General features: G+C 52.6%; 1 protein-coding gene across 1 annotated transcript in view; it reads left to right on the plus strand.

Moving 5' to 3' along the window:
- Positions 1–26,541, plus strand: part of MMP17 (matrix metallopeptidase 17) — a 65,763-nt gene extending 39,222 nt beyond the window's left edge. Inside the window, exons 2-10 of the mRNA XM_055700636.1 lie at positions 2,338–2,470; positions 4,367–4,493; positions 11,464–11,747; positions 14,975–15,151; positions 15,284–15,383; positions 17,521–17,603; positions 21,749–21,901; positions 24,053–24,310; positions 25,514–26,541. Of these exons, the coding sequence (XP_055556611.1) occupies positions 2,338–2,470; positions 4,367–4,493; positions 11,464–11,747; positions 14,975–15,151; positions 15,284–15,383; positions 17,521–17,603; positions 21,749–21,901; positions 24,053–24,310; positions 25,514–25,842 (1,644 nt within the window). The 3' untranslated portion in view covers positions 25,843–26,541. The remainder of the gene's footprint in view (positions 1–2,337; positions 2,471–4,366; positions 4,494–11,463; positions 11,748–14,974; positions 15,152–15,283; positions 15,384–17,520; positions 17,604–21,748; positions 21,902–24,052; positions 24,311–25,513) is intronic.
- Positions 26,542–26,747: the final 206 nt, after the last annotated feature.

Here is a 26,747-nt window from a genome sequence, read left to right on the forward strand (position 1 = left end):
AAATGTTTTTGCTATGCAAAGGGACAGATAGGAGCAGGGAGGAGAGGGAGAGCACTTGGCCTGGCCTTCAGCCTGATGGTGAGGGAAGGCTGCAGAGATGCTAATGTACTCCTAGAAAGGTGGTGGCTAATGGAGTTGCATTAAGCAACATGAAATGGCCAGATAAGCTGCTTTCTCTAGCTGTGATAGCACATCATCCCGCTAAAATAAGGCATCCGTGCAGAAGGGCGAGCAGGGAAGTGAACTGCCGGTGAGTAACCTGGCACAGGAGCCGATGCTCCCCGGTGAAGAGCCACGCCACACGTGGGGAGATCGCCGTCAAGCTCCGCAAGCATGAAACTGTCCAGCTGGGCTTTGCAAGAGGGTCTGGGAGGCTGTGGCGTTCGGGGTGGCCGCGGTGGGTGACACCAGGCCAGGAGACATTAGGGCATGGTGCCCCAGGCAGGTGCTGACTTCTGGAACTAATCTGACTGCGATAAACCTGTGGTGTATTGACCGCACTGGAGGTCTAGATCAATGTCAGTCTTCAAGATGCTCAATAGTTCGATGCTTCTTTGATACAGATAAAGCAAACAGGGGGCAGGTGGTTATGGAATTCCCTGCGTGCGGTGGTACTGCTCTTTGCTGATCCTGCTGCTGGGGGAGGGGAGCCAGGAGGCGGGTAGGGAAGGATTTAGAGCGCTAGTTCACCAGACATTGAAAAAGCAGTTGTAAGAAGGGGAGTGATGGCATTTTCTTCATCAGCTTTAGGCTGAAAAGAGGAAGAGAAAGAACTCAATAAAAAATTATTGTCCTTTGAGAGACAAATCCGTACCAAATAGTGGCCTCTGGTTGAACGATGCATCCGTGAGGGGGGGATCGCTGGCACGTGGCTGTGCTTGCTCAAGATTCGGCAAAGAGGGATGTGCGGGCATTTTGCGGGTCCCTGCTCTTTTCTGGTGGCGGAGGTGCCCGCACCTGGCTCTGGGCGCTTTACGGCAACTGGTGGGGAGGTGGTTAAACCAGGCACGTGGAAGTGCTGGAGAGGAGGGCACAGAGAGAAAAGCCATCTGCTTCTCTTAAATAAATCAGTCAGCCCTCTCGGGGGCCACGGGTGGCTGAGGTTTCAGCTTCACCAGTTAGCCAGTCCTGGCACTTCTGGTGCTGCTGGGGCGAGCGCAGCTCTGCCCATTTATCCCCTTCAACAAATGATCTAAAGCTGAGAAACCAGTTGCCATCATCAGTGAGATTTTCTTAGTGTTTTTTTAAAAATCCATTTATGTATTTATTTTTTTAAAAAAGAGGGCCACCAGTCACCAGGAATGACTTTTTGGCATTGGCCAAATTTTAGGGTAAGGCTGTTGCAGGGTTTTGTTCTGCTCCCTTTCCCCATACCCCTCCCTGTCACAGTGGAAGGGTGACAGCACCGCTGGGAACCCGCTGGGTCTCCCTGGGGCAGCGTTTTGGTTCCTGGGAGCTGGGACTGCAGCTGCAGTGCTCGTGTTCCCTGGGAACTGCTGGGAAGGGACCAGTCCGAGGTCCCACTGCATGTGGTGGCCTCCAAGGAAGTGGCTTGGCACCTTGTCTCTCCATGTGTTGTTTTTTTCTCCGGAGGGCTCAGTTTTGTGTCAGTGCTGAGGTCATCCACCTCAGGTCTCAGATAACTGCGTAGCTCAGGGCGGGCTCAGAGTCTTCATGGCTGGGTTTGTTGCCAGTCAAAATCCTGGCATGGGGAAGGTCAGGGTAAAGCAAGCCACCCTCACGGAATCATGTAGGTCAGAAAACACCCTCAAGATCATCGAGTCCAACTATTAACCCAACAGAGGTCTGACCGAGACAAAGTTGGGCAAAACCCAGCTGCTCTGCAGCCTCAGACAGAGAGGTTCCTCCCGGGGACCCAAGACCCCTGTGGGCTCCCACTGGAGTGAGGTCCCGCGGGAGGCGGCATTGCCGAGCCCCTGCGATGGGCAGTTTTCCTCCCCTCGCTGTGCTCAGCCCTGCAGCAAGTTTCCAGTAGGAGCTGCCAGCATCCGAGCGGAGACCACAGGCACCTGCGTGACCCTCGCCGGGGCCTGCTGCCACCACTGCCCAAGATGGTCTGCAGCCAGGTGGGAAAATTAGATGTCACCCTTGGAATGCGTGAAGGTCACCAGATCCCATTACTGAAGCGATGTGTACAGATCTGTCCTGACATGTCCATTTGTTAGCAGAGACCACACAGTCCGATGGGGAAGCTGGGTATAAATGTGTAAATGGGAAAAGTATTTCCAAGTGAAACGGAGGGGACCTTCCGAGCATCTTTCCCTGTGTCTATATTTCCTTCCTTTCCTTTTCTCATCCCCTGTTCTTGTTTCACAGGACTGGCTGACAAAATTTGGGTATCTGCCACCTCCGGATCCCATCACAGGACAACTGCAGACGCAGGAGGAGCTCACCAAGGCCATCACTGCCATGCAAAAGTTCGGGGGTCTCGAGGCGACAGGGGTCCTAGGTCAGTGGCTCATGATCCCTCCTCTCTCTCTGGTGCAGAGGGATGTGGGGATGGCTCCTTATGGGTTTGGGGTGGAGAGGGAACTTGGCACTGAGTTGTGGTGTAGCATCATCTCTAGGAACATCTCACGCAGGTGTAACATACGGCCCAGTTTGCATCTATAAGAGTAATTATATGGCTCAGGTGCTTTGTTGCCTTGTGCTTTCAAGAACCTGAGGCAAGCAATTATTTCACCAGACCCGCGTGCCCTTGGGGTTCCTGTTATGCTTTAAATAGCTCTTGGTGTGTTCAAAAAAAGAGAAGAAAAAAAGACGGAAAAACTAAGGCTGATAGGTTGTCCTGTTCAAAGCCTTAATTGCAGCATCAAATTGAGTTGAACAAAAATCCTGATTAAGCCTCCCAGTTTGTATATGCAGCTGCTTTGGTTTCTTCACCACCAGGGCACAGCACGGGGGAGGAAGATGGGTTGCATCACCCAGGTGCTGCTTGCTCCTGCCTGCTGCAGGTAGAGCCGCGAGGTGCCCTTGGGGCTGCTGAGGGTCTCCTGGGCTCTCGCTGAGCTGCCGTGGCTTTGGGCACCCCCCTGGCCAGCCAGGAGCCCACCACCAGCTCCAGTGGCCAGCAGGGACAGGGCGGTGAGTGGCTCCTGCCTGATGTGGCAGCCACATCTGGCTGGGAGGGAGCAGCCCAGGGCCAGGCTGAAGCAACACAAGTTCCCCAGCATGGCCAGGACATTCCTCTCAATGTCCCCATTGAGGGAAGGAGAAAGGCAGCATTATCCCGGCCCTCGGAAGGACGCCTGGCCACTCTCCTCCCCTCCCTGACAGGCGGCCATGACCTTGCTGTGTGGCCAGCTTGCTTCGGCTGCTTGGGACAGAACTAAGGAGAAGCTGCTCATTAGCAGGCTGGTCTGCGCCCACCCCCACGCCCCAGCAGCCCCCCGTGGGCCCCCCGCACAGCTGCTGCCTGAGCAGCCCCCAGCCGCATCCCCTCGGTGGGGCTGTCCCTCTCTGCTCTTAATTGAGTGCATGTAATTATTTGTCTTCCACCTTATCGCAAACTGCAGGAGGCCCAGGAGCAAGGCTGGCCTTTCGAATGCATCTTCATTTTCGTTTCTGGAGGGGGTGTTCGAAACAGGCTTGGGGGCTGCCCTGGGAGGGCGTGGACGTGGCTTTGCATCTGGTAACAGTGTTTAAGTAAAGAGGTAAAGCCAGTACAGAAAATGGTGAATGGAACAACTTGTCTGTGTTTCAGCAGATGAGAACAGAGGCTTTAAGCTTTCATTCAGTTTTAAAAATAAATAAGAAGGAATATGAACGTTTTCCAAATGAGCTCCTAACTGAACAGAGATGGAGTTTATCTACATGTGAATGTCTCCCTGCTTTGCCAGGGGAATAATGGGCAATTCAGCAAGAGAGTACAAAACAGAATAATTAAAAAATTGTGTTTTAAAATATGATCAAAGCCTGCAGAGGTAGTTTTGCACACAACTTCTTGAGATCCGTAAGGTGTCACGCAAGAGGCAACCTGCTGCATTTTCTCCTGACACCAATAACCCTCTCGGTGGCACTAACAGCAGAGCAGCGCCCAGCCCCCAGCCGTACGGTGCCAGCCCCCAGACCCCCCAGCAGCCCCGGCTGGCAGGTGCTCTGAGGAGATGGGCTTTCGGCAGGAATTGCTGCTGGGGGTGGGTGCAGCGGTGGCACGGCAGGGGCTCAGTGCCCCATGGGTGTCACCCCAAGTGGTGCTGGGGCCGGTGCTGTGCCCCAACAGGCTCTCGGGTATTGCCTGCTGTTCTGCTGCTGCATCCTTAGCTTTGCTTCCCATCTCCCTGTCCCCCTCCGGGATTTTGTAACCCACCCTTTCCATGATTTCTCGTTTTTTCCATGACCCCAGACGAAGCCACACTAGAGCTGATGAAGACCCCTCGCTGCTCTCTGCCCGACCTTGCTGCCGTGGAGGCCAGGAGGAAGCGATTCACACAGGCTGTCACCAAGTGGAGCAAAAGGAACTTGTCATGGAGGTAGGAATTCACGTTCCCCTGCTGAAATCTTGCAGCTGATCCCATGCAGATCTGGGCTAAATACAGCTTTGTGACGAGTTTCAGGGTGGCGTGTTAAAACACGTCCCTCCGAGCTCCCAAGACCCCCCAGATTCTTTATTTGAACTCTTCTGCCTATCCCAGCCTTGACTTCTTGGACCTGCTAGGCTGCCGGCTGGGAATGGTGCAGGTCTGACCGCTGGATTAGCCGGGGTGTTTGCTGCGTTGCAATGGTTAGAGCATTGTTTCTCTTGAGTTCATTGGGACTTTGCGCTTCCTTAAGCAGCTGCCACAGGCTTGGCTCAGCGCAGATGGGCCATCTTCTCTTGAAGAGCCCACCTGAGCCTAAGGGTTGGGAGTGTTTTCTGGGTGATAGTCACTATTTTTCTCCTAGTCCTTGCCGTAGGGGAGTATTTTTCCCTTGACATCAGGAAGCGATGTGTGTGGGTCAGCCCAAACGTGCGACACGCAGAAGTTCAGGTCCAACTCCTGGAGACCCTGTGGTCGTGCTGCAGGTCAGGGCTGACAAAAAGCTGATCCCTGTCCCACCAAAACTTGTGCTTTTGGGGACTCTTTTTTCCTTCCTCTAAGACCAAGTGATTGTCGCTTCAAGAAAGGTGAGCACCATGAGGTGCTCATACTATCCTGAAAATGCATGTGGACACTGCGGAGAGATCTCCGTTATTAATAATAAGCTTCTCTTTGATCCTGACGTAGTCCCTAGAGTGAGTCGACCTCCTTCTACAGTAACAAATCTCAGCTTGGCTGTCACTGTTGACATGTGTTGAAACTGGTCTTACCAGGGATTTGGTCCATGTTCCAGCACATCCCTCTGCGACCTTATTCTCAGAGAAGGTAAACATAATTCAGCTTCATAAGGAACAACTTTGGCTCATGGACGGCTTCTTGTAGTGAAGTAGCCCACGTTACAAAAGCTTAGCCTATCCCCCTGTTGGCCAGCCCCGTCTTGATGGGTAAGAGGAATAAAATTCACATTCCAGAGAGGAGAAAATCCCTTTGGGTGAAACAATAAAATCTGCCATGATGTCCTGTGAGCTGCCGGAGCCAGTGCAGGGGGCATGGCGTGTGCGCAGCCCTGGCCTCAACAGCGGGGCCAGTGCCCGGTGCCGCCGGGACCCCAGCCATGGTGCAGGGTCCACCATCCCAGAGGGCAGTGGAGGTGGGATGGGGTCAGGCTGTTCCGGTGGATGCAGCCCCAGGATACCCCCCGCCCTTGAAACTGTGATGCTGCAGCAAGGTTTGCCATAAAAAGGGGTTTAGGTCTGAGACGATTTTATATGAACGACCTAAAAAAATCCATCTCCTGGCAAACTCATTTCTTCTTTTTAGTCTTTGATCTTTTCCGAGATCTTGGCTTTTGTTCAAGAAAGGGCTGTATTTTATAACTGGAGGTGGTATAATCCAACAGAAGGCTACAGCATTATAGAAACTCTAACACAGTATTTACATCCAACACTTGAGATTAAAATAGCTTCTTTTAAAACTGCCGTGAAAATCTGCCAATGGAGACATAAAGTTTTACACGCTTACGTTTTACACACTGATTGAAGATTTAAAAAAAAGAAAAAGAAACCAAATTCTAGTATGCTACACATTTAAAAACTGAATAAGAACCTGAATGATTGCAAGGCTGGAATACATGTAGGCAAAGCTGTGCAAAAGGATGATCCCGGGATATGCACCTGCACTGATGGAGAAGGCAGCTTTTGGCAAACAAAATTTTATAGGCATGCAGGTTACTGAAGTTTCTTCTTTTTACCCGTGAGCACAGCCAGCCTGTGGGACAGGAGGGCTCAGGGAGCAAGACAGTACAGGCTGCATCCTGCACAGCCCGTGATGCAGCGTCAGAGCATCCCAGTGCAGTGGCAGACACACACAGTCTTCTGTGCCTCAGCTCCATGGGAAGTTTCCAGGCTATTACAGCATATAAATCTTCTTTTCATGGGATTTTTTTTTTCCTGCATTGTACATGTGTACCAAGGCGCTGGGTAAACTGATGAGGTGGCAGTGGGATAGATTTGGGATGCAGCTGGAGAGGGGCGTGGGGAGCAGCGTGCTGTGGATGCCCTCTGCTGGCACTGGCGCCGGGAGCCGCTCGCAGCGGGTTCCTCCTCGCCATTGCAGCCTGGTTTTCCTTTTGCTAATTTTGCTTTATTGCTTCTGGTTGTGCCCCGCAGAAGGGGAGTTTACAGCTGGCACCTCCATCTCTTCCAGGCACCCGCTGTCTCCTTGCGGTCATGGGAAATGCAGCGCCAGGGCTGTGCCCCCTCTCTGCGCGCTTTGAACACCCTGGGGTAGGCAGAAGCCGCCCAAGTCCAGCTTTCTGAATTTCCCAGGTGTTTTCTTGCTGAAATCTCAGCTTGGTGCCGAGCTGAGCTGACTGTCATCCATCTTAGTTAAGGATGGGTCCCTGGTGCCACTTCATCAGACCTGCGGTCTTTGCAACTGCGATGCTCAGGACCTGGGATGGGGCTGGAGCAGAGGCAGGTGGCAGGGGAGCAGTGACATCCTTCAGTCGCTGCCCACCGTGGCTGGGAGCACCCTGAGCCCACCCGCCATGGAGGCTGCCACCGAGCCGAGGGGTGGGTTTGCCAGGCCCGAGGGGCGGCAGCCCTGCAGGCACTGCTGGGGAGAAGTGTGCAGCAGGGCAAGCCCCGGTGCCGTGCTCCTGTCCCTGTGACGGACCCGATTCTCCTGCTCTCCTCCTCTAATCAGTGGCATCCCACCGTGGTGACCTGCCAGCCCAAGCCCAGCTGGTTGCAGCCAGCCATGTTCCCCGTCACCTGGGGGTGACAGACACCCAAGGGGGCAGGAGTGTCACCCCCCGGCGCAGGGCTGCTTTAGGGCTGCCATAATGCCCCCCGCGCAGGAAAAGCCCCAAGCGGCCGGAGCAGAGTGCGGGCAGCTGCCACGGTGGCACCAGCTGCCAGTGCAGGCGGCAGGGCAGGGGCACAATGGCTGGGGTGGGCAGCAAAGTGCAGCAGCCCCCAGAGCAGCTGCTCCTCTTGCAGCCTGAGAAACCAGCTGTGGAATTTGATTTCCCCCACCTCTTCACCCTGGAATGCATTACTCCCATGCTGGTGCCCATTGCTGGGTGCAGGGAGCCGCAAGGCACTAGGTACGATTTAAAAGGCAGGAGAAGGATTGTCACCCCAAAATGTTTAGTACTTTTTGCGAAGTGCTGGGAACAGGATGCCGGGGGTGCAGACACCCCACTGCTGTCCTCCCCTGGCATCGGGGTGTTGCAGCAGTGCTGACGCAGCACCAGAGCAGGGCTGCTGTGCCACAGCTCGTGCTGCGCGGCTGGGAGAGCACCCCTGCCACAGTAGCAAGCACCCCCCTTCCAGCTGTCCCCTTGCCACCCCCCACCCCCCAGCAAAACTAGGTTGGGTTCATCAGGCAATCCTTAGCCTGCTGTGTTCAGGAGTTATCAGCATTTATTTTATTTCTGTGTGGTTTCAGGACTGCAGAAGGTGAAGGAGTGCTTTCATTAACCAGCAATTGATTGCCCATACATCACTAATACTCTTTCACTTTTGTCTTTGGGAGGACAAAACCCAAAAAGGAACCCAGAAATCAAATAACCATTGGTGTGGGTGCCCTCAGTAGCTGAGGCAGACCAGCCCTCTCGGGCTTCTACTTATTAACCAGTGCGGACCCCAGATCTCTTTGGGATGGGACGAGCTAAGGAGGGGACTGAAGGGACAGGTGAAGGGCTGGCAACAGCTAGGTGGAAGCCAGCTTTCATCTGTCCATGTGGCGGTGCTGCCACCCGGGTGAGCTCCAAAGGCAGAGCAGCAATGCCCTCTTTGGCACCTGGCTGTGCCCTTCCAGCCGTGCCCTGCTCAACAGCCCCTGTCCCGCAGCATGGCTGGCGCTGCCCCACGCAGCCATGTCTGTAGCAGGGACGGATGCTCACCAGGGTGTCCCAGCCGGTGGCTTTGCAGGGGGATGTGACCGACCCCACAGGCCGGTGGGGTGGCTTGAGGGGAACGAGCAGCCCAGTGCTTGTCACCGTCCCAGTGGCTTGGCAGGGCCAGCCTGGGAGAGGGAGCTTTCTCCCCAGTTACATCAGGCTTTTGCCCAAGACTGGCACGCTGGGAGGGCAGTCTAAGGAGGGATTAACACCCAAGAAGAAGGAGCATGGCTCTCCGCTGAGTACCTAAGCAGCTGCATTTATGACAAATAATAGTAATAATCAAGGTAGGAGGAAGCTTATTTAGTCCTGTCTCGTTCTGCATGATGTTAGAAATGTGCCTCCTTTTCAGTGGAACTGGGTAATGCAGTGCCGACAAACATCCTATCAGTAGAATAGTCTTCTGCTAATCTCATTGAAAACAATTAGTAGAGCTCCGGCAATCAAATCAGATGCTGAATTGAAAAACCCTGATGGGATTCTCTTGAAAAATAACGGTGGTAATGAATAAAGGATGGGGGATTTTTTACTTACACCTGCAGTATGTCAATAAAATGTGGGTCAGCTCAGAGGTGCAGGACCTTTTATAAGAAGCAAAATAAGTATTGATACTGTTTCTGCCTTAATCTAATGTTTCTGGAGTCAGGGGTTGAGATGAATATTAATAGCGTTTGTCTCTTTAGACGGGGCTTTTCATTGGCCATCCTTTTATAAGGGAGATCATATTTATTATCCTTACTCTACAGCTGGAAAGAGGGAGAGGGAAGGGAAAGGAGAGAGAGGAAAGGAGCTTATGTGGTCAAGCTAGGCGCCGTGATCTTGGAGACAGGTTGTAATTCCTGGGCTAAACACGGTGTGTTTTACATGTATAATGACTTGTTCAGTAGAGGTTAAAACAGCCACAGTCTCTTCTATAAATTAAAAATTGCCTTTTCTAGTCCCATGCTCATACTGTTTGTGCCTCTATGCTGTCTTCTTTACAAATGCATTTTGTTTGGAGTCCCATGATTGTCTGATGCTACGTGTATGCTAGTTCATTTAGTTTAGTAGATAAAGTCTTTCTTTGCTCAGAATAGTTTAGGGATAGCAAAGCCGTAGATATGAGTGATTTTTGCTCATCTGGCTGTGATGTGTTTTGCCTGATTCACCCATCTTGTTCCCACCCTCTCTGGGATGGGGTTCCCCAGGTCTTCGGAGAAACTGCTAATGAGATCCGCACTTGTTCTCATGAGTCCCTTTTTGTTCCATCCTGGATTTAACCCTCACTAGTTTTGCCCAGGTCAGGTGGTGATGCCTATCTTGAGCTGCATGTCTTTGAGGGCATGGGATATGTGCAAGTACTTGTGAAAGCAAGAGCATCCAACCTCAGTCAGCAAGTCATTCCTACGTCCCTTCTCTGATCTATGGTGTCTCTTCGTACCCAAACCACTACTTGTAGGAAGAGCTTGAGTGACGTGACATCTGTTTCTGACACCTGTAATTACCTCTAGAGGTTTAGTCAGGTCATTACTTCACACTGGTGCTGGGGAGCAGTGTAATACTGAGCGATGCTCTCCCAGCTGTATTATGCAGCAGGGCAAGTGAGGTGAATGTAATTGTTGCTTCAGCCTTTAAAAATCTGTCAAGCCATGAATATTGCATGAATGCTTTGGTTGGTGTGCTGGTACACAAGAAATAAAGTATCCATTATTACTGGGGTAGAGCTGGCCAGAAATTTTCCAGCAGAATTGTTTTTTGTCAATAATTACTCAGTCAAAAGTACATTTCTCCTGGAGTGTGTTTATTTTTGTCAAAATTGTCAATGAAAGATTATCTAAACATGCTCTTTCAGAAGCCAAGGTGCCTTGTTGCATCTTTGTCTTTTCACCTTCTCTATTAAATCAACAACGTTAGGAATTCTTTTTCAAGGTTTGGTTATATAGGAGACATTGACTTTTCTTCGTTCCAGTGAAGATGACAAGGGAGGCTTTAGGCATGCAGCTGCAGAGCAAGTGCCGGCACATGACTCATCCCACCGCACTCCTCTTCCAGGGCAAGGCAGACCTGAGGACGAAGGGATGTAGTGCATATGCAGAAAAGCTATGATAGCCCTATGGTACGTGCAGTAGTGTTGTAAGCCCCTGCTCATCAGTGCTTTTTCTGCCAAGAAGCAAGACAAGAGCTTCTCGGCTACAGTGCTCCATCAAATAGTCCGTCTCCTCAGGCAATAGGCTGGAGGCACTTTGAATGCAATTTACACAAAATGCATCCTTTCCTCTTCCTCCTTGTTATGGATTGCAGTCTCCAAGATTGCTGGCAGTGTACTGGTTTCTGAGTATATTTTATACCTCCAGCAGACAGGCCGGGAAATATATGGAGGCAGCAAATCTGTACTGGATTTCTGTGTGCGTGTAATAAGAGTGAGCAATGACCTGCTGGTTTTTGTTGCAGGAAAACTGATGGGCCTGTGTGAGGTGCAAAGGCTTCAGGAGTCAATAATCTTTGCATATTTGGGTTGCACGTGGAACGAATAAGTGGTGAGAAAATCATTGTCCATAGGTCTGAAAGGGAGCTTGGAAAAAAAAAATGGGCAAGCTCTGGAAAGGGACTTGTGGCATTGGCATTGCCAAGGCTGGGCAAGGGCAACAGTCCTGGGCATTAACAGCGGGTTGTGCATGAAGTGTGGCTCTGAGGCTGACTGACACCTGGTACAGCAGGATCGGGAGGGATCAGGATTCAGGTCCTGGTTGTGTTTCACGTGGGTGGGATGTTTCACACGCTGGTGGAACAGACTGGCTTGGTATTTCCAGAGGACCCAGACTCTGAAATCCTCATAGCTCTGGAACTGATGTGATTCAGAGACTTAAAGACACACCTATAAAAGGTGTCAGGGTGCTTTGGAGGAGCACTGAGAGCTCTGGAGGCCTCACTGGGGCTCTTCAAGGCACTAGGCACCTGCAGAGCCCTTCCTGGTGGTCCTCAGAGAAGATCTTTCATGATGCTGACTTACCTTCTTTTTGTCTTTCTTCATTTCAGAGTTCGCACCTTCCCAAAAGAGTCCCACCTGGGCCACGACACCGTCCGAGCCCTGATGTACTATGCCCTGAAGGTCTGGAGCGACATTACGCCGCTGAATTTCCATGAAGTGGCAGGTAACAATGCTGACATCCAGATAGACTTCTCCAAGGCAGATCACAATGACGGCTATCCTTTTGACGGGCCTGGTGGGACAGTGGCACATGCTTTCTTCCCTGGAGACCATCACACGGCAGGAGACACTCATTTTGATGATGACGAGTATTGGACTTTCCGATCTTCAGGTATGTTGGAGTGGGAGAGCTGCAGCCAAACGCGAGGGTTCCTAGTTTCCCTCATGCTCTGGTGGTTAGGGTGGTGTAGTCTCTGCTACGCCTTCACCCCAGGCTTGGGGATTCCAACCCCTTCCTCTGGTTCTCCTCTCCGCCTTGCGAGCAAAATTACAACAGCCAGCACTGAGGACCTTCTATGTTCCTGGAAGCCCCAACAACATCTCCCTGTTTCTCCCTATCGTACCAGCAGCTGCAGAGCTCCCCATCGCCCACCCCCAGTCCCCATCTCTTCTGGGACTGGGAAGGTCACAGGTTGGGTGTGCAGCTATTGGAGCTCTTGGATGGGGACCGCATTCTCTGACTTCGGTGTCTTGGGTGGCTTTATAGCCGCATGTCCTGGTTTCCTATTTTTAAAGCATATTTATAAGCTGACCTGCCTGGAAAGGGCTCTGTGGTCTGCAGGGAAAAAGCCCCTTGTGAATGCTAGCTTTTTCATGCTACAGTTTTATTATTTATTTTTTCTTCTTTTATTTCATCTTATCTGGCTAGAGGAGAGTTTTAATGAGCAGAGTTTTAATAAGCAGAGGGACTTTCAGAAGCAAGTGCTCCTCAGCTGCGCGAGCCATCTGTAGGGATCAGGTCCCCAACCCTTGTGTCAGACACGTTTTGCAGTCACCAGCTGCTAATTTACTTGTCACACCACCTCCTCTGCCAGCCTCCCAGTGGGCTCCTGCTGCTTCAGCTTAATGATTTTGTTTAGACCTAATCATCGTCTCTGAAACCAGCTAGTACCTTCTTTCTCCCCACCCCTCTCCTCCCTGCCCATCGGCTGACCTCCATCCGTCCCCCCATGTGTATTCGTGGGCAGGAGCGCTCACCGGGCATGCTGCAGGGGGTCTGAGGTTAAGGCTCAAGGTCTGGGCAGGCTGATTCTTCAGGATTCAACCTGCTCCTTGGTTCATGCGCTGTGCAACCCCAACCGATGTTTCTTATGGAGAAGGAAAAAACCAGCAGCAGTTCCGCTCTGCAGGCACAGAGGGCAGAGGCAAAGTGCTGGGGTCCTGGTAGCTTGTGGTGGCAGATGTGCTGTGTGATGAAGTAAGGGGCAGTGGCCCTTTTGTAGCTGTGGTTGGGATTGTTGGAATGCTGGCTGGGAAACGTGCTCACACTGGGGAGCGAGCTCCAGGCCAGCAGCCCCACGGGGGGGGGGGTCCCTGCAAGCACCACCAAGGGACAAGGAAGTGAGCCTGATGGGCAAGAAAGCTGCCCTCTATTTTGAAGGTCTTGGAGCTATCCCAGCTTCATCTTTTATTTATTTTGTTCTCCCTAGTGATTCAGAAATAACAACGTGGTAGGTGATATAAAAATATCCCCAAGGTTGTCAGTCTGGCATTAAAATGTCAGAAAGCATATGTCTTGTTCTCTCCTGGTGCCGGGGAAAACAGCACAGGTTATAAAAATCCTGGCTGTTTACAGACATTGTAAATAATAGTTATCAAGGAAAAAAGCAGAATTCAGCAAAAATATCCCCCTCCCCAGCACCTGAAGCCCGGTGGGGAGCACTAAGGACTGTGCAGGATCAGCCACGGACGGCTGCTTCAGCACAGCATCTCCTTTGGCCCCGACTGCAGCTCAGGGAGTGTGGGGCTCCCCTGGGCTCTGCGCAGACCTTCCAACTTCGCTGCCTTTTTACTACAGTACTTGCAGTGATGACCTTTGTAAGAGCCACGCTTAAAATCCTTCCCGCCCCCTGGACTGCCCTGCAGGGCACTGCTGTGGGGTGAGAGGCAGCAGCTGCGCTGGTGCTTGGCCCAGCTGGGCTGGGGCTGGGTGGCAAGTGCACTGAGCAGGATCGGTGCCGTGTGGCTCCTGCGAGCAGTTCTTCCTTTGCTTTGGTGGCGGTGGTGCAGGTTTGGAGGTGGACATTTACCCCTGAGATAGACCTTGAGTGCCTGAGGCTCTGGAGGGTGTAGGACGCGTCTGTGCGCACGCGTGGCGTGAGGCACTAGGGCTGGATGGCAACTGAGAAACCTGGGGAAAGAGAATGGATGGAGATAGCTCAAAGGGGGGGTGGGGAGAGGCATCAAAAGAGATATCAATGTACAATAAAGTCTCCCTGATGCCCAGTGTGGTGTGTGAGGACCGAAGCGTTTGCCTAAGGGAGCAGACGGCAGAGCTGCAGCCCTGCCAGCACAAGGTGTGGAAGGGAGGATGGGCAAGTGCCCTGAAAGCCACCATGGCCACGTGCCCTTTCGGCCCCTTCCCCTCAGGACAGCAGTCAGATGAGCGGGGTTGGTGGCCGCTGAGCAAGCCAACAGCTCTGCGTTGGCATGCGTGGAGGAGGCAGCTGCGCTGGATTTGGCCCGGGCGTCAGCATGCGAGGCCAGTGTCGTGCAGGCAGGGAGAGCCCAGCAGAGCACCGTGGGCAGGCGGGCACTGCTGGGTGCTCACCGGTTCCTTGGCACATGGCTTTGCTCATTATCACAGGCTCTGATGAGCTTCTGCCTAGTGGCTGCAGAAATCCAGGGTTCTGGGCATCACAAAGAGTGTGTCAGCAGCTGCTGCGGGGCAGGCGTAAGATACGGGGCAGACTGCGCCAGCCGTTACGGGGATGATGGACGGTTGTGCTGGTGGCTGGCTCAGCCGTCTGCCCAGCTTGGGTGCCACTGGCGATCTGGGAACAAGAGGGGCAATCCCTGGGCTCATGTGGGGCTGAAGACTCCCACTGTGGGCTGATGTCTGGTTTGCTTTCCATTTTTGTCTCATAGAATCACAGAATGGTTTGTGTTGGAAGGGACCTTAAAGGTCACCCAGTCCCACTCCCCTGCCTGTTCAGGGACACCTCCCACCAGCCCAGGGTGCCCCCAGCCCCGTCCAGCCTGGCCTTGGGCACTGCCAGGGATGAGGCGTCCACAGCTGCTCTGGGCAGCCTGTGCCAGCACCTCGCCACCCTCATCGTAAAAGAATTCTTCCTAATATCTAATCCAAATCTACCCTCTTTCAGTTTAAAACCATTTCCCCTTGTCCTAGCACTACAGGCCCTACTAAAAAGTGATATGATACACTTCAGTCTCCTTTTTCCAACGGGAGAAAAATGTCTTTTTCAAACTTCACCTATTCCAAAGCTTTACTTTCCAGTTTATCCAACATATTCCTGTACTTTCTGTTACAGCCCACCAAACCCCCAAAATGCAATCAGTCTGTAATGACTTTTATTTCAATTTTGTCTTTGTTTCCAGATGCTCATGGGATGGACCTATTTGCTGTAGCTGTCCATGAGTTTGGCCATGCCATTGGCTTGACCCATGTCTCTGCCATAGAGTCTATCATGAGACCCTACTACCAAGGTCCTGTGGGGGATCCTCTGAAGTATGACCTACCTTACGAGGACAAAGTCCGAATCTGGCAGCTCTATGGTAAATTTGTGTCCCTTGCCCAGCTATGGCCTGGCTTTGCCACTGGGCACACTGGAATAGCTCTTTCTGGGATGAGCAGAGGTGGCGGAGACAATGGTATTGCCCACTACTGCTTCTTGTCTTTATGCATAGGAGTCAGGGAATCTGTGTCCCCCACAGCCAAGCCTGAAGTAAGCAAAGCTGATGACCATCCCATCCTGCCAGAGCTGCCAGAGAACCGCTCCACTGTCCTGTAAGTCAAATGTGTTTCTTTCCTGCAAAGGACATGTAGTAGTAAAGCTCCGCTTAAGCATCAGTATCTAGCCTACTCAGTCTGGTTTCGGTATTTCCCTCTGGACCTCTTGTCTTCTGCAAAGTGTACACACACACAGAGTACCCCCTTTTCCTCATGTCCCCCGATTATCTCCTGCATACACTTTGCTTCTGTCAAGCAGCGTGCCTGCAGACTGGCCAGCCAGCCCACAACTGAGGTAGCTGAGAGCAAGAACAAGTGACAGTGCTATTTATCCCTTAACTAATTTTTATAATTTAAGGCATGTATTATTTTGGAATGCTTTGCATTTCTCTAAGACTCAAAATTTTACTTGTGTTAATGGGAATTTGTCCCCATCATCCTTAGGTGGACTGATCCTTGCTGTAATTTTAATCAAACTTCCTCTGCAGCATCCTGAATGGTGCAAGCATAACATACCTAAATCTTTCCACAGTGAGCAACTCCCTAATGTGCCTGTGGGGGTGAATATTGGAATAAGTGGACCGACAGCCTGACTCTAACACAGGTTTGCGTCGGCAAAGGACTGCTTATACAGAGTGTCATCAAGCAACCAGTGTGCCCTTATTAGGGGAAGTTCTGGATCTTGCTTGTTAATAAACGCTTAAGTTGCCAAATTGTTTTACTACCAAGGCAGCAGGACAGTTAAGAGAAGGGAGCAGAGTGAGCAAAAAGGTAGGAGCTCGTGGTCACACACAGTTTTGCCAGATACCAGGAGTGCCCCAGGTGAGAGCAGCAGAGGCAAAGCAGGTCACCATCACCTCCTGGTCTGCCCCCATCTGGGGTGTGACTTTGAGGGAGTCACTTCATCTCTGTGCCTCAGTGCCCCATCTGCAAAGAGGGGGTAACAGCACTGAGGCAGGAACAGTCAGCTTAGCCCTACAGTAATGGGACCGAGAAGAATCTCAACCTGAAAAAATACCCCTGTGCTGCAGTTACTTTTCCCACCTCGGCACCTTCTTCACCCCCCTTTGCCCTGCTTGGTGTGGTGCCCACAGCACAGAGGTGCTGAGCAGCCGCTCTTGGTGTGGATGTGCCAGCTGCCAGAGGTTGCAGAAAGGCTGCGAGGGTCCTGGGGAACCCTTCTCCTTGAGCATGCTGAATGCCATTAGTTATCTTTCTTTCTGTGTAGCTTCTGAGGGGGGTTGTCCACAAGGCTCTGTGTGGCCAGGTTGTGACCTACAAACACAGAGCATGTCCCCCTCCTGCTGTAGGAGGCCAGTGCCTCGCAGCAGCAACGAGAAGCTTGTTCTTGCCAACCCCCTTCCTGCCCCACATGAGGCTGGGAGCGTGGACGGGGCTTACCTCCACATCTGCCATTTTGTGGCCAAAGAGGGCTGTGAAGCTGGTGCTGGCGGCCCAGCACAACTCTTCTACCAGCAAATGAGATTTATGTCTCCCTGTCACCCACAGCAGCTTTTCTGTGCGTGTTCCCAGCAGCCTCTCCTCGTCTTCCATCAATCATCATTTCTTACATGGGCTTTGTAGCTGTTCTGGTCCTTCATACTCGGTGCCTTCCCCACCCACCTTGTTAAAAGCAGCTCAGCTGCCACTGGCCAGGTGGCCCTCGCCAGGTATCACCTGGTGTCGCTGCTCCTCCGGGTGCCCCCGTTCAGTCTCGGCTGCTTTCTGCTTTGCAGCTCTGTCACCTCTCACCAGCCCTTCCCAGCTCAGCCTCGGACCAGCAATGTCCCCAGCTGCTGGAGCGAGATGCTGCTCGGCTCTCACCCACCATGTGTCCCGCTGCCTGGGGACAACCAGCCGAGCCACAATGTCACCGGGGAGCGGGCAGCCAGCTCAGCCCTCACCAGCTACGCTAGCTGGTGGATGTAGAGCGTGTCCCTGCTTGGCTCCCAGCGATGGTCTCCAGTGGCCCGGGGAGCGTCTGCCACAGAGCTCCTGGAGGCTGAGGGCTGCCCCAGCTCCCCTCAGAAATCCCCTGGCACCTGGTGGGGGTTGAGTGTGAGGAGCGACAGACGGGCACAGCCTGTGGGCTGCAGGGGCAGGGGGGCTGCGGTCCGTGGGATGGGGGGCACCAGGGAGGACACAGCCCCTCGTCGTCCACCTGGGCCGTGGTCACCTGGGCATCTCTCCACAGGCTCCGGCGGGACGTGCCCAACAGATGCAGCACTCACTTCGACGCCGTGGCTCAGATCCGGGGAGAGGCTTTCTTCTTCAAGGGTAAGCGCCTGCTCCCAGCGCGCCTGCTCCCAGCACGCCTGCTGCCAGTTGCCTTTGCTGCATCACCCTGCGGTGCCATGCGTGTGGCAGTGCAACGTGGCGGCGTTGTGCAGCCTGGGGCAGGCGATGAGGATACGCTGGCTCAGGCTTTGCAGGCTGTGGGGCCGCAGAGCCGGGAGGGTGGCTCACGTGCCACTGATTCCTTCTGGCTCAAGTCAAAGCGCTTAGACCTTCAATCACCCCGTGGGGCTGAGGACGGATGGTAAGGAAATGTTAATGTCGTTGTGAATCCTGCCTCTGATGTGGAAGGCAAATGCCCAGCTCGTGCCCCGTCTGTCACAGCGCAGCAGAGGAGGTCCCCACGTGGCTGGGAGCTGGGGACGGTGGCACTGCTGGGGACAGGCAGGGAGAGCAGCTAGATGGGGACCGTGAGGGAGGAGGAAGAGAAGGGATGTGGTAGAGGTATCCAAAAGTAAATAGCAGTAAATTGAGCATTTTCTTTATCCAAAAGGAGAAAGCCAATGAAACTGAAACACAATTTATTTTAAAATTATAAAAATGGATGCTCTCTAACCCAGAGCATAATTCACCGGCGGGAGCGGTGGCCAGGAGCAGTTCAGTGGCGGGAGCAGGCTGGGGCTCTGGTGGGCGGTCAGGAAGGACAGGCAAACCCAGCGGCCCAGGTCCCTGTGGTGCCCACAAGGGACATGTGGCCTGACGCCAGGGCAGGTGTGTGGCCACGTGCTACATCCCAGGGTTTAACGCTTCCCTCTGAGGTGGCCAGGCTGGTGACAATCCAGGATGGCACTTTGCCATCATTGTGCCACACTGATCCATCACCCCGCACTGCCCAAGTGAAGATCTGATATTCGTGCTTATCGGAACCAAAAGCTGGTTCAAGCCAAGGATAAGGAGAGCAACAACAGCTCTCTGCTGTATTTTTTTCCTGGATGCCTCCAACTTTCCTTTCCTCCCACGCTTCACCTTCCCTAATTCTGCTTGCTGTGCATCTCTCGAAGACAACACGGGTGCAGTTGCAGAGCCATGTGGTTCCATGTCAGCAAACACTCACTGGCAGCGTGTCTCCGGGGTGCCTGGCTGTTGATCAGGATCCCGTTGGTGCCTTCTCAGCTCTACTACGGCTGAGTAGGCTGGACTCTGTGGGCTTTCCTTCCCATCTTTCCAAGATGGAAGAATGCCCACTGGGCACTTCTTTCCATCCCTGGCCACCATTTGGCCACCCCAAAGCCATCCAGCAGGGAAGCAGCAGTGTCTCCCCAGGGCCTGGGAGCAGCATCCAGGCACGTGTAGCCCATCTGGATGTCACAGTGCCATCTCGGGTCACAGGCAAGAACGGCCAAAGGACTCCAGAGAATTTGATGTTGTCTGCACCCTCGGGGGAGCACAATACGGAGGCTGTTCCCCTGCGGTATATTTGTTCAGATGCCAGCTCCAAAAAGCCACAGTGAGGAAGGGAAAATAAGATACAAGAACTGGTGTCCAGGAAAAATGGCTGTCTGTCTTTCAGAGGGAAAAAAAAAAAAGAAGATTAAATGGAAAAAGAAATCCATCTCGGTGTCTATTTTTGGATGTGTTTACTGTGGGCCAAAGTGCAAATGTGAAGAGCCCAGTATCAGTGGGTGCCAGCTGCATGACTGTCTCTGAGCTCCCATCACTGTCACCAAACCGTCCTGGGCACCACGAGCAGGGCTGTCACCTCTGGAGCAGGATTTTAGTGACCTCCAGCGATGAGCTCCCTCCATCGACGGACACCGTGTTCTGAGCTGGTCTGGCTGGTTGCCCAGCCAGAGAGCAGCCTCTCCCACCACAGAGGCACCCCAGGAGCTCCCCAGGGCTCCCAGGCTTGTCGTGTTGAAGGCAACAGTGGGTTCTCTGCGCTTTGGAAACGCCGCTTGCTTTGATTTAGGTGTCTCGCCACAGACTCCTGAAGTTCTAAAACAACTTTGGCGCGTGCGCGTGTGTGTGTGTGCGTGTGTGTGCGCGCGCGCGCGCAATGTGTGTGCAATGTGTGTAGCAGTCTTGCCAGAGGCAGCCAAAGTGCGATCATGGCACGCAGCTGGGATCAAAATCACCTGGTATTCAAGAAGACGATTGCCTCGACCCATCATCCATATGAAATGAGACACTCGGGACAGCAGGACTTTGCACTTGGCTTTCATCCTGCTCAGTTTGCCAGCTCAGAAGGTGGTTTTAAATCAAGCTTTTTAAGCAAACAGGGGGTTGGGATTTATTGATTTATTCATTTATATTTCTGCATGCTAATGGAAGCAATTCCCCCATGGGTCTGGCTTTGGCTGATGACTGTCCAAGCAACCGCAGCACTTTGGCGAGCAGGCTTGGCCGTGACAAAACGTGAGCCCAGGCAGACGGGCTGTCGCATTAAGAATTCCTTGCTACTTAATTGCTATATTTTTTTGCTTTTTCCTGATAGCTTATCAAAAAAACAACCAAACTCACCAGCAGCCCAGGCTATGCCTGACTCTCAGGATAGATTTAAAGCTTGCTTGCTGCAGTTGCGCACCCAGTGAGGCCATCACTGGCAGAGGGTTGAAATGTCAGAAGCACTGAGGCTTCCCTCCTTGTCTGAATGAGCCCAGGGCACTTCGCAGTTCAGATGCTTATCTGCTAAAGAAGGAATTATGTTGAGCTGTATTTCTTGTTAAAAAAGTGAAAACCTGGCTTTGTCTGGTGCCTTGCTAATTAGAGATGCAGAGATCATCTTTATTTAATTACATGTGTTTCCATCAATGTACAATGGCCACCAAATTTGAATACTTTTTTTTTTTTTTAGTTCTTAAAAAGAATCTGTAATTATGGCAATTCCCACCACATTTGAATGTATTATTCATTTGTGTGTTTCAGTCAGATAGAGCAAATATGCAAACTGGAGCAGAAGAACAAGAATATGATATAAATCATCATAATTAGAATAAAACTCCCTCTCTGCAGATGTTTAAGTGTTAGAGTTTTGCCTCCTGCATTATTAGGCTAAGATCCAATTTCCATAAAATTTTAAAAGATGGTGTCACAATCTGCCAGCTCTGGAGAAAGGGCTGGGTGTCGTGAATACAAATCTGAAGACGTATCTTTGGTTTCTGTTGCTTATGCCCCCTTGGGAACCCATGCAAGAGCGGATGTAAATAACATGCAGTAATTTCTAACAGGCAATAACAAATAAGAGACAAAGTTGAGAGCTAGCTCTTAGATATCTTGCTCCAGCTCAGATCTCGCTGTGTGGAGCTCTCCCAGGAAAAATGCAGCACAAAGCATGCTGCAAAAGCTCTCAGGCTGAGCATCCCAGAGATAGTGCAGAGGGAGGGGGGTTGAGTTGCCCCTAAAAATCATTGAGACTCCTCAGGAAATCCTGCATATGCCTTCTCCAGCAGGAGAAAGTTTGGCATCCTTCCCATGGAGGACAAACCTGTTTCTTTTTCCATTACGCAAAATATTCCAGAAATGCCCCAAGCCAAACTTTTCTGGCTGGGGCCACGTTGCTGCAGGTGCTGGCGGGGGGTCCAACACCACTGGTGCCTTCAGCCCTGGGGAGCAATGCAGGACCGAGGTCCCCTGCGCCTCTAGATGGTACCAAACTCCTTAGTTGCGCCTTCTTCCCCATCTCAGCCCCTTCCAGCTTGATTAATATAGTTTCCTTCTCCCCTGTTTTCTTACTTCCTTTCTTCATTAAAACCCCCCTCTGAGTATTTCTGTGCTTTATCATAACGTGATGCACATTTCTAAATAGGATACAACTGGGCACACTGTGTGCAAGAGCTGGGGGTGCTCCGAGAGAGGGGACGTGGGGATGTTTCTGTGGAGGCTCTCGCTGAAAGCTGCTGGTGCCTGGTGCTGCCAGCTCCCCATGGCTTCTCTCGGTGGCACAGCTCTATGCCACAGCCAGGAATAGAACAGCTCCGGTGCAATGTCCAGAGGATTATTTTGATCCTAAAAAGGGGATTTATTCTAATGGCTGCCAGAAATAGAAGGCGCTAGCAGCTTCTGGTGGAAAGCAGGATGCCTCTAATTCGTAGCTCCCATCTCACGCGCTTTGCGTTCTGCTGCTGCACATGCCCAGCGCGTGTCTCCCTGGTGAAGATGGGTCAGTAATGTCCAGTCTGTCCCTCCAGGCAAGTACTTCTGGAGACTGACTCGCAATAAGCACTTGGTCTCCCTCCAGCCGGCTCAGATCCACCGTTTCTGGCGGGGCTTGCCACTCAACCTGGACAGCCTGGATGCGGTCTATGAGAGAACCAGCGACCACAAGATCGTCTTCTTCAAAGGTGGGAGCAAATGTGGTGCTGGAGGTAGCATGGGCATTTCCCCCATGTGGAGCCTCGTGCTGCGGTACCCTGGCAGCGTTTTGACCTCTCCTGCAGGCAGGAGACACCAGTGTCAGCCGTTGAGCATCTCCCCGGGCAGGTCCAAGGCCAGGAGAAAGCGGCTCAGAGGGAGGGCAAGCAAAAAGTAGCAGTCGTGTTCCCCAGCAAATGAGGGAAATGTCATTGAAGAGAAAGTTCAGCCAAATCTAACTGAAATCTTAGCTTTTGAAGAACGAAAGAAAAGCAGGAACCACCCACATGCACACTTTACAGGGTCTGCGTTCCTCCTTTGGGCTTTTCTCTTTTCAGTAGTTGTTGCTGAGAAGAGAAGCAGCAGCAGAGGGGACAAAACTGAAACCTGAAGAGTTTGGTTTTGCTAATTATATTTCTGTGACTTCCCCACCCCCCCCACCCCACCCCACCCTACCCTTAAAACAAGTGGTCTAAGAGATTAGTTCTGGGTTCCTATACAAACATCCATTGCCCATGAATGGTCCACTCATGCTGGTTAGATGTTACTCACTTGCTAAATGTCACCCAAGGCCCTGACAGGTACCAGCTCTTGTTTCAGAAAGGTTATGCACTTGAAGAGCTAAGTACATCCCAGCTCTCGGTGCTCCCCAGCTGGAAATTGCTTCTGTCTCCCGACCGTTCTGCTCTGAGCGTGGTGCAATTACCAGCTTCAGAAGCTTCCTGAGAGCAGGAATTTGGTTTTCATTCCTCCAGCAAGGCCGGAGGAATGGCTGGCAGAAGCGTTTCCAAGCCCAGCCGAAGCCCTTGCAGGCTGCCCGTGTGCCGAGCCCCGTGCAAGGCTTTGCCGCGCCTCCCCAGCTGCTCGGGCAGCCTGGCCCATGCGCAGGGGACAGGGTCGGCCAGAGCACAGCAGCGTCACACCGGGCACCGGTGGGTCCGCAGAGCATGGGGGCATCCCTGCCTTCCTCCCCTTCGCCCAGCCAGGGTGGGCAGGCCTCCAGCAGCCCAGGGCCAGCGGCTGCTCCCAGCTGCTTGTGGGGCCAGAACTGCAGCTGTGCCACAGCTGGGCTCTCGCGCCGCACCGCGCACTGCCACGCTGAGGTGTCTGCTAGTCCTGCCTCGCCCCGAAGGTTAAACTCGAGGTTTTCTTTCCAGCCATAAAATACTGTCTCATTCTCTCTTTCCAGCACTGTTTCATTGATCCCTGGACAGCCACCAAAGCACACAAATTATCCTGGCCTCTAAGGTCCTGCTGCTGTACGTGGGCATGTACTTAAGTGCCTCTCCAGATTTTCTAGAAAACCAAGGGAGGAAAAAGCCTGATCTTTAAAACAGGTTTTGCGATACCTAAAAGGACACTGCAGGTTCCCAAAGAGACGTTGTACATACAGAAAGACCATCCCAGTGGTTAGAGGATTAGGTAGGATTGAGTCATCTGGGTTCATTTTCTTGTTCTGCCACAGACCAGGGCCATGTCATGCTTCATTTTTATCAGGGGAAAAAAAACAACCCTGTATTGACTGTTCTGTGCTGCTGCCCAGGGTTGGGCTGCCTGTGTAGGACACTTGAAGAGCACTAAGCTGCTCAGGTGGGATTTGTCCAGCCCCTGTGCATTTTCCTTTACATCACTTAAAATCCACAGGTCCTTCGGCCCAGCTGGCTTTATCAAGTCTGGTGATTACTGTTCCGAAGTGGGACTACACGCTGCTGCTCAGGAGTTGAACAGCAGGCAGGAAGGGTCTGATATGCTCGCAAAAGCTGTAAGCAGCTTTCTGTTTCTTGCCATTGGATATCAGGCAGAAAACCAAATGCCACCACTGAATACGTAAGAGTGACAGCCGTACTGATGCTGTTGGCATGTTCACGTCCCGGGACCATCGTGCCTTGCAGCCCTTGAGGAGTGAAGGGGGTAAAGGGGGTCTGTGCTCCTTGGAGAGCCTGACACAAAAAAAGCCACTATTCAAAGATCAAGGTTCCCCACTGGGCCGCTACTTCCCGTCCCCATCCTCAAATGCCAAGAGCTGAGTCCTGCGGGCTGTCAGGGCAACAGATAATGAAACAATAGCTCGTCAGTGGGGCATGCTGGCTTTGGCCGCGAAACAAATGTGATTTTGCTCTGTGCTTCTTTCCTTTCCACAGGAGACAGATACTGGGTCTTCAAAGACAATAACGTGGAGGAAGGATACCCACGGCCAATCTCAGACTTCGGTCTGCCGCTGGGAGGCATTGACGCCGCTTTCTCCTGGGCCCACAATGACAAGACTTATTTCTTTAAGGACAATCTCTACTGGCGCTACGATGACCACGAGCAGAGGATGGATCCTGGGTACCCTTCAGAGACTATTCTGTGGAAGGGCATACCAAGCCCTTTAGATGATGCCATGAGGTGGTCAGATGGTGAGTCCCGTGCACCAGTTCAAAAAGTACAAGAAAAAAAATCAGTGTTTCATTTGCACTTGAGCTATAGCCCCTTCTACCATGCCTGCCGACACAAACTGCTGCGCCCCAGGTGGGGTGGCAGTTCCTGGTGTCTGGGAGCTGCAAAGGCAGGTAGGCTTCCAGCCAGGGCTCCACACACTGCTCGCTAAAAGACTAAATTTCAAGCAGGCAACAAAAATATCCTGGGGGCCTAATAATTTGATTTTATTAAAAGAACACAGTTGTTGTTTTGCAGTGATTTTTATCCTAATAGGTGCTGATTTGCTCCTCATGAATTTGTTGCTAGTGGATTTTTAGCCAGTGAGGATGTGGACAGAAAAGATTTTTAAGAGATGTTTTCCCCAGAGTTTAGACTTACTTTCCAGAGATGAGATTTCTCAGTGGTTTCTTCCCCCAGAAAAGACCACAAAAATTTTGTCACAGGAGATGTTTAAAACTGGCCATTTGCAACCAGCAAAGTGGTGCTTGCAGGTTTTATTTATCAGCCAGCTAGCGGTGTAATGGCAATCGTTAAACCAGGCAGAGAGGAGGGACATTTCCAGAGGCTTTTCAAGCTGAATTTCCAAAGCTGTTGAGAGCAATCAGCCGTTCTGGCGGGCAGGAGCCCTCCGTGAGCGTGGGACCTGCTTAGAGGATTCACAGCCTCGCAGCTCAGAGGGGAGAAATGCACCTGAGAGCGGAGGGTTCCAGGGGCCCTGCCGGGCTCAGGGCACTTCTCTGGGGTAGCGGCACGCGGCCCAGGTCACCGACAGGCAGGCGAGGCCACCTTCGGCCTTACCGTGCCCCATGACAAGGCTGCCTGCGGCCACGGGGAGAGGTGTACGATGTGTCCAGCTGTGGATTTACTGGGGCTCTTACCCTGCGCACCCCCAGTGTCAGGGGGATGTGTCCGCTCCGGTACCCACCACATCTCCCCACCTGCCTCCCTTCTGGCCGGTGGCTCCTGGCTGGTGTGAGACGCCGGCCGCGGGTAGCGTCACCTTTGTGGGCGCCCCCAGCTGCTGTGCTCCTGCAGCGAGGGAGGTGTTGGCAAGGGGCGGTGGTGCGGCACGTGCCCCGCTCACCGGGATGCAGCCAGGCCAGGAGCGATGCCCTGCTGCTCTCCACCGGGGCAGCGGCCATCACCGCTCACCTTGCCTTTGGGTTTTGGTCTCTTTGCAGGTGCAAGTTACTTCTTCAGGGGCAAGGAGTACTGGAAGGTGCTGGACAGTGACCTGGAGGCCCAGCCTGGTTATCCCCAGTCCATTGCTAGAGACTGGCTGGTGTGCAGCAACATGCAGTCCGACTCCCCGGGAGCAGCTGGGAGCAGCCGGACGGGGGCACGCTCCAAACCAGGGCAGCACGACGAGAGCCGCGCAGAGAACGGCTATGAGGTCTGCTCCTGCACCTCGGCCTCCGCGTCCCTCCAGGCTCACCCTGCGCTCAGACTGTCAGCCAGCCTCGTGCTGACTGGCGTGTGGACGGCAACGCTGGTGTGTGCAGCCCTATGACACCTCGTCCCCCGGAGAGGTGACGCCGTGGTGCTCCAGGGAGGGAAGGTGGACACAATCCCACCATGCTAACTGCTGCCAGCAGAAAAACATTCCTAGGAACACACCGGTGAAGGGTTTGAATTCTCCATGAGAAATGAACAGTGGTTTGGGGTTTTTTTTTTCATTTTAATTTTAGTTTAAAGGTCTAATAACAGGTTTTGAGTTCTGCACCTTCTTTTTCCCCATCTAGTTAAAGAGAGCAGCCTAATGTTGAATTTAGACATGATCCATAGATATGTGTTGCTTTGGATGTTTAAACATGGCAAGGGAGGGGAGAGCTGCTGTGATTGAACGGGGACAGAAGAGATGCTGCTACGGCAGACAGCAGTGTCCCGGAGGAAAGGCAGCAAGGCTGTAGGTGGGAGGTGGTAGTTCCGTGCTGACACAATGTACGCATCCCTTGGATGTACACATCCTATTGGATGTACCAGGTAGAAAGGAACCTTGACTCCACTCAGATTAACTGCGAGGTGATCTCTCGTTACTGTCAGACCTGCTGCGGTCACTGATGTCTCAGTAACCTGTATCCATTTCTATGGGTCAGAAACACCTTCGCCTTTCAGAAGGCAGCGCAGCTTATCTTTGTATCTGAGCCATTTGAATTTAGCCGTTTCTCTAATAAACCTTGGCTGCCCACGCAGGGCTCTGCTAGCCCTCTGCCTGACCCAGCTGGCCACCCGCGGCGAGGTGCTGGCTGCCTGGGCTCGGAGTTGCCGAACCGCGCTGCAGGGAGCCGCCGTGCTGAGTATGGCCAGACCAGGCACAGACACACCCCCCAGCCTAATCGGTGCACACAAACTCCCGCTCTTGGAGCTCCTGTTTTGGGTTGTCCTGCGTCTGGGGAGGGATCAGGATGTATTGTG

This window comes from Falco cherrug, chromosome 1, assembly GCF_023634085.1.
Source record: "Falco cherrug isolate bFalChe1 chromosome 1, bFalChe1.pri, whole genome shotgun sequence".
Taxonomy (NCBI): domain Eukaryota; kingdom Metazoa; phylum Chordata; class Aves; order Falconiformes; family Falconidae; genus Falco; species Falco cherrug.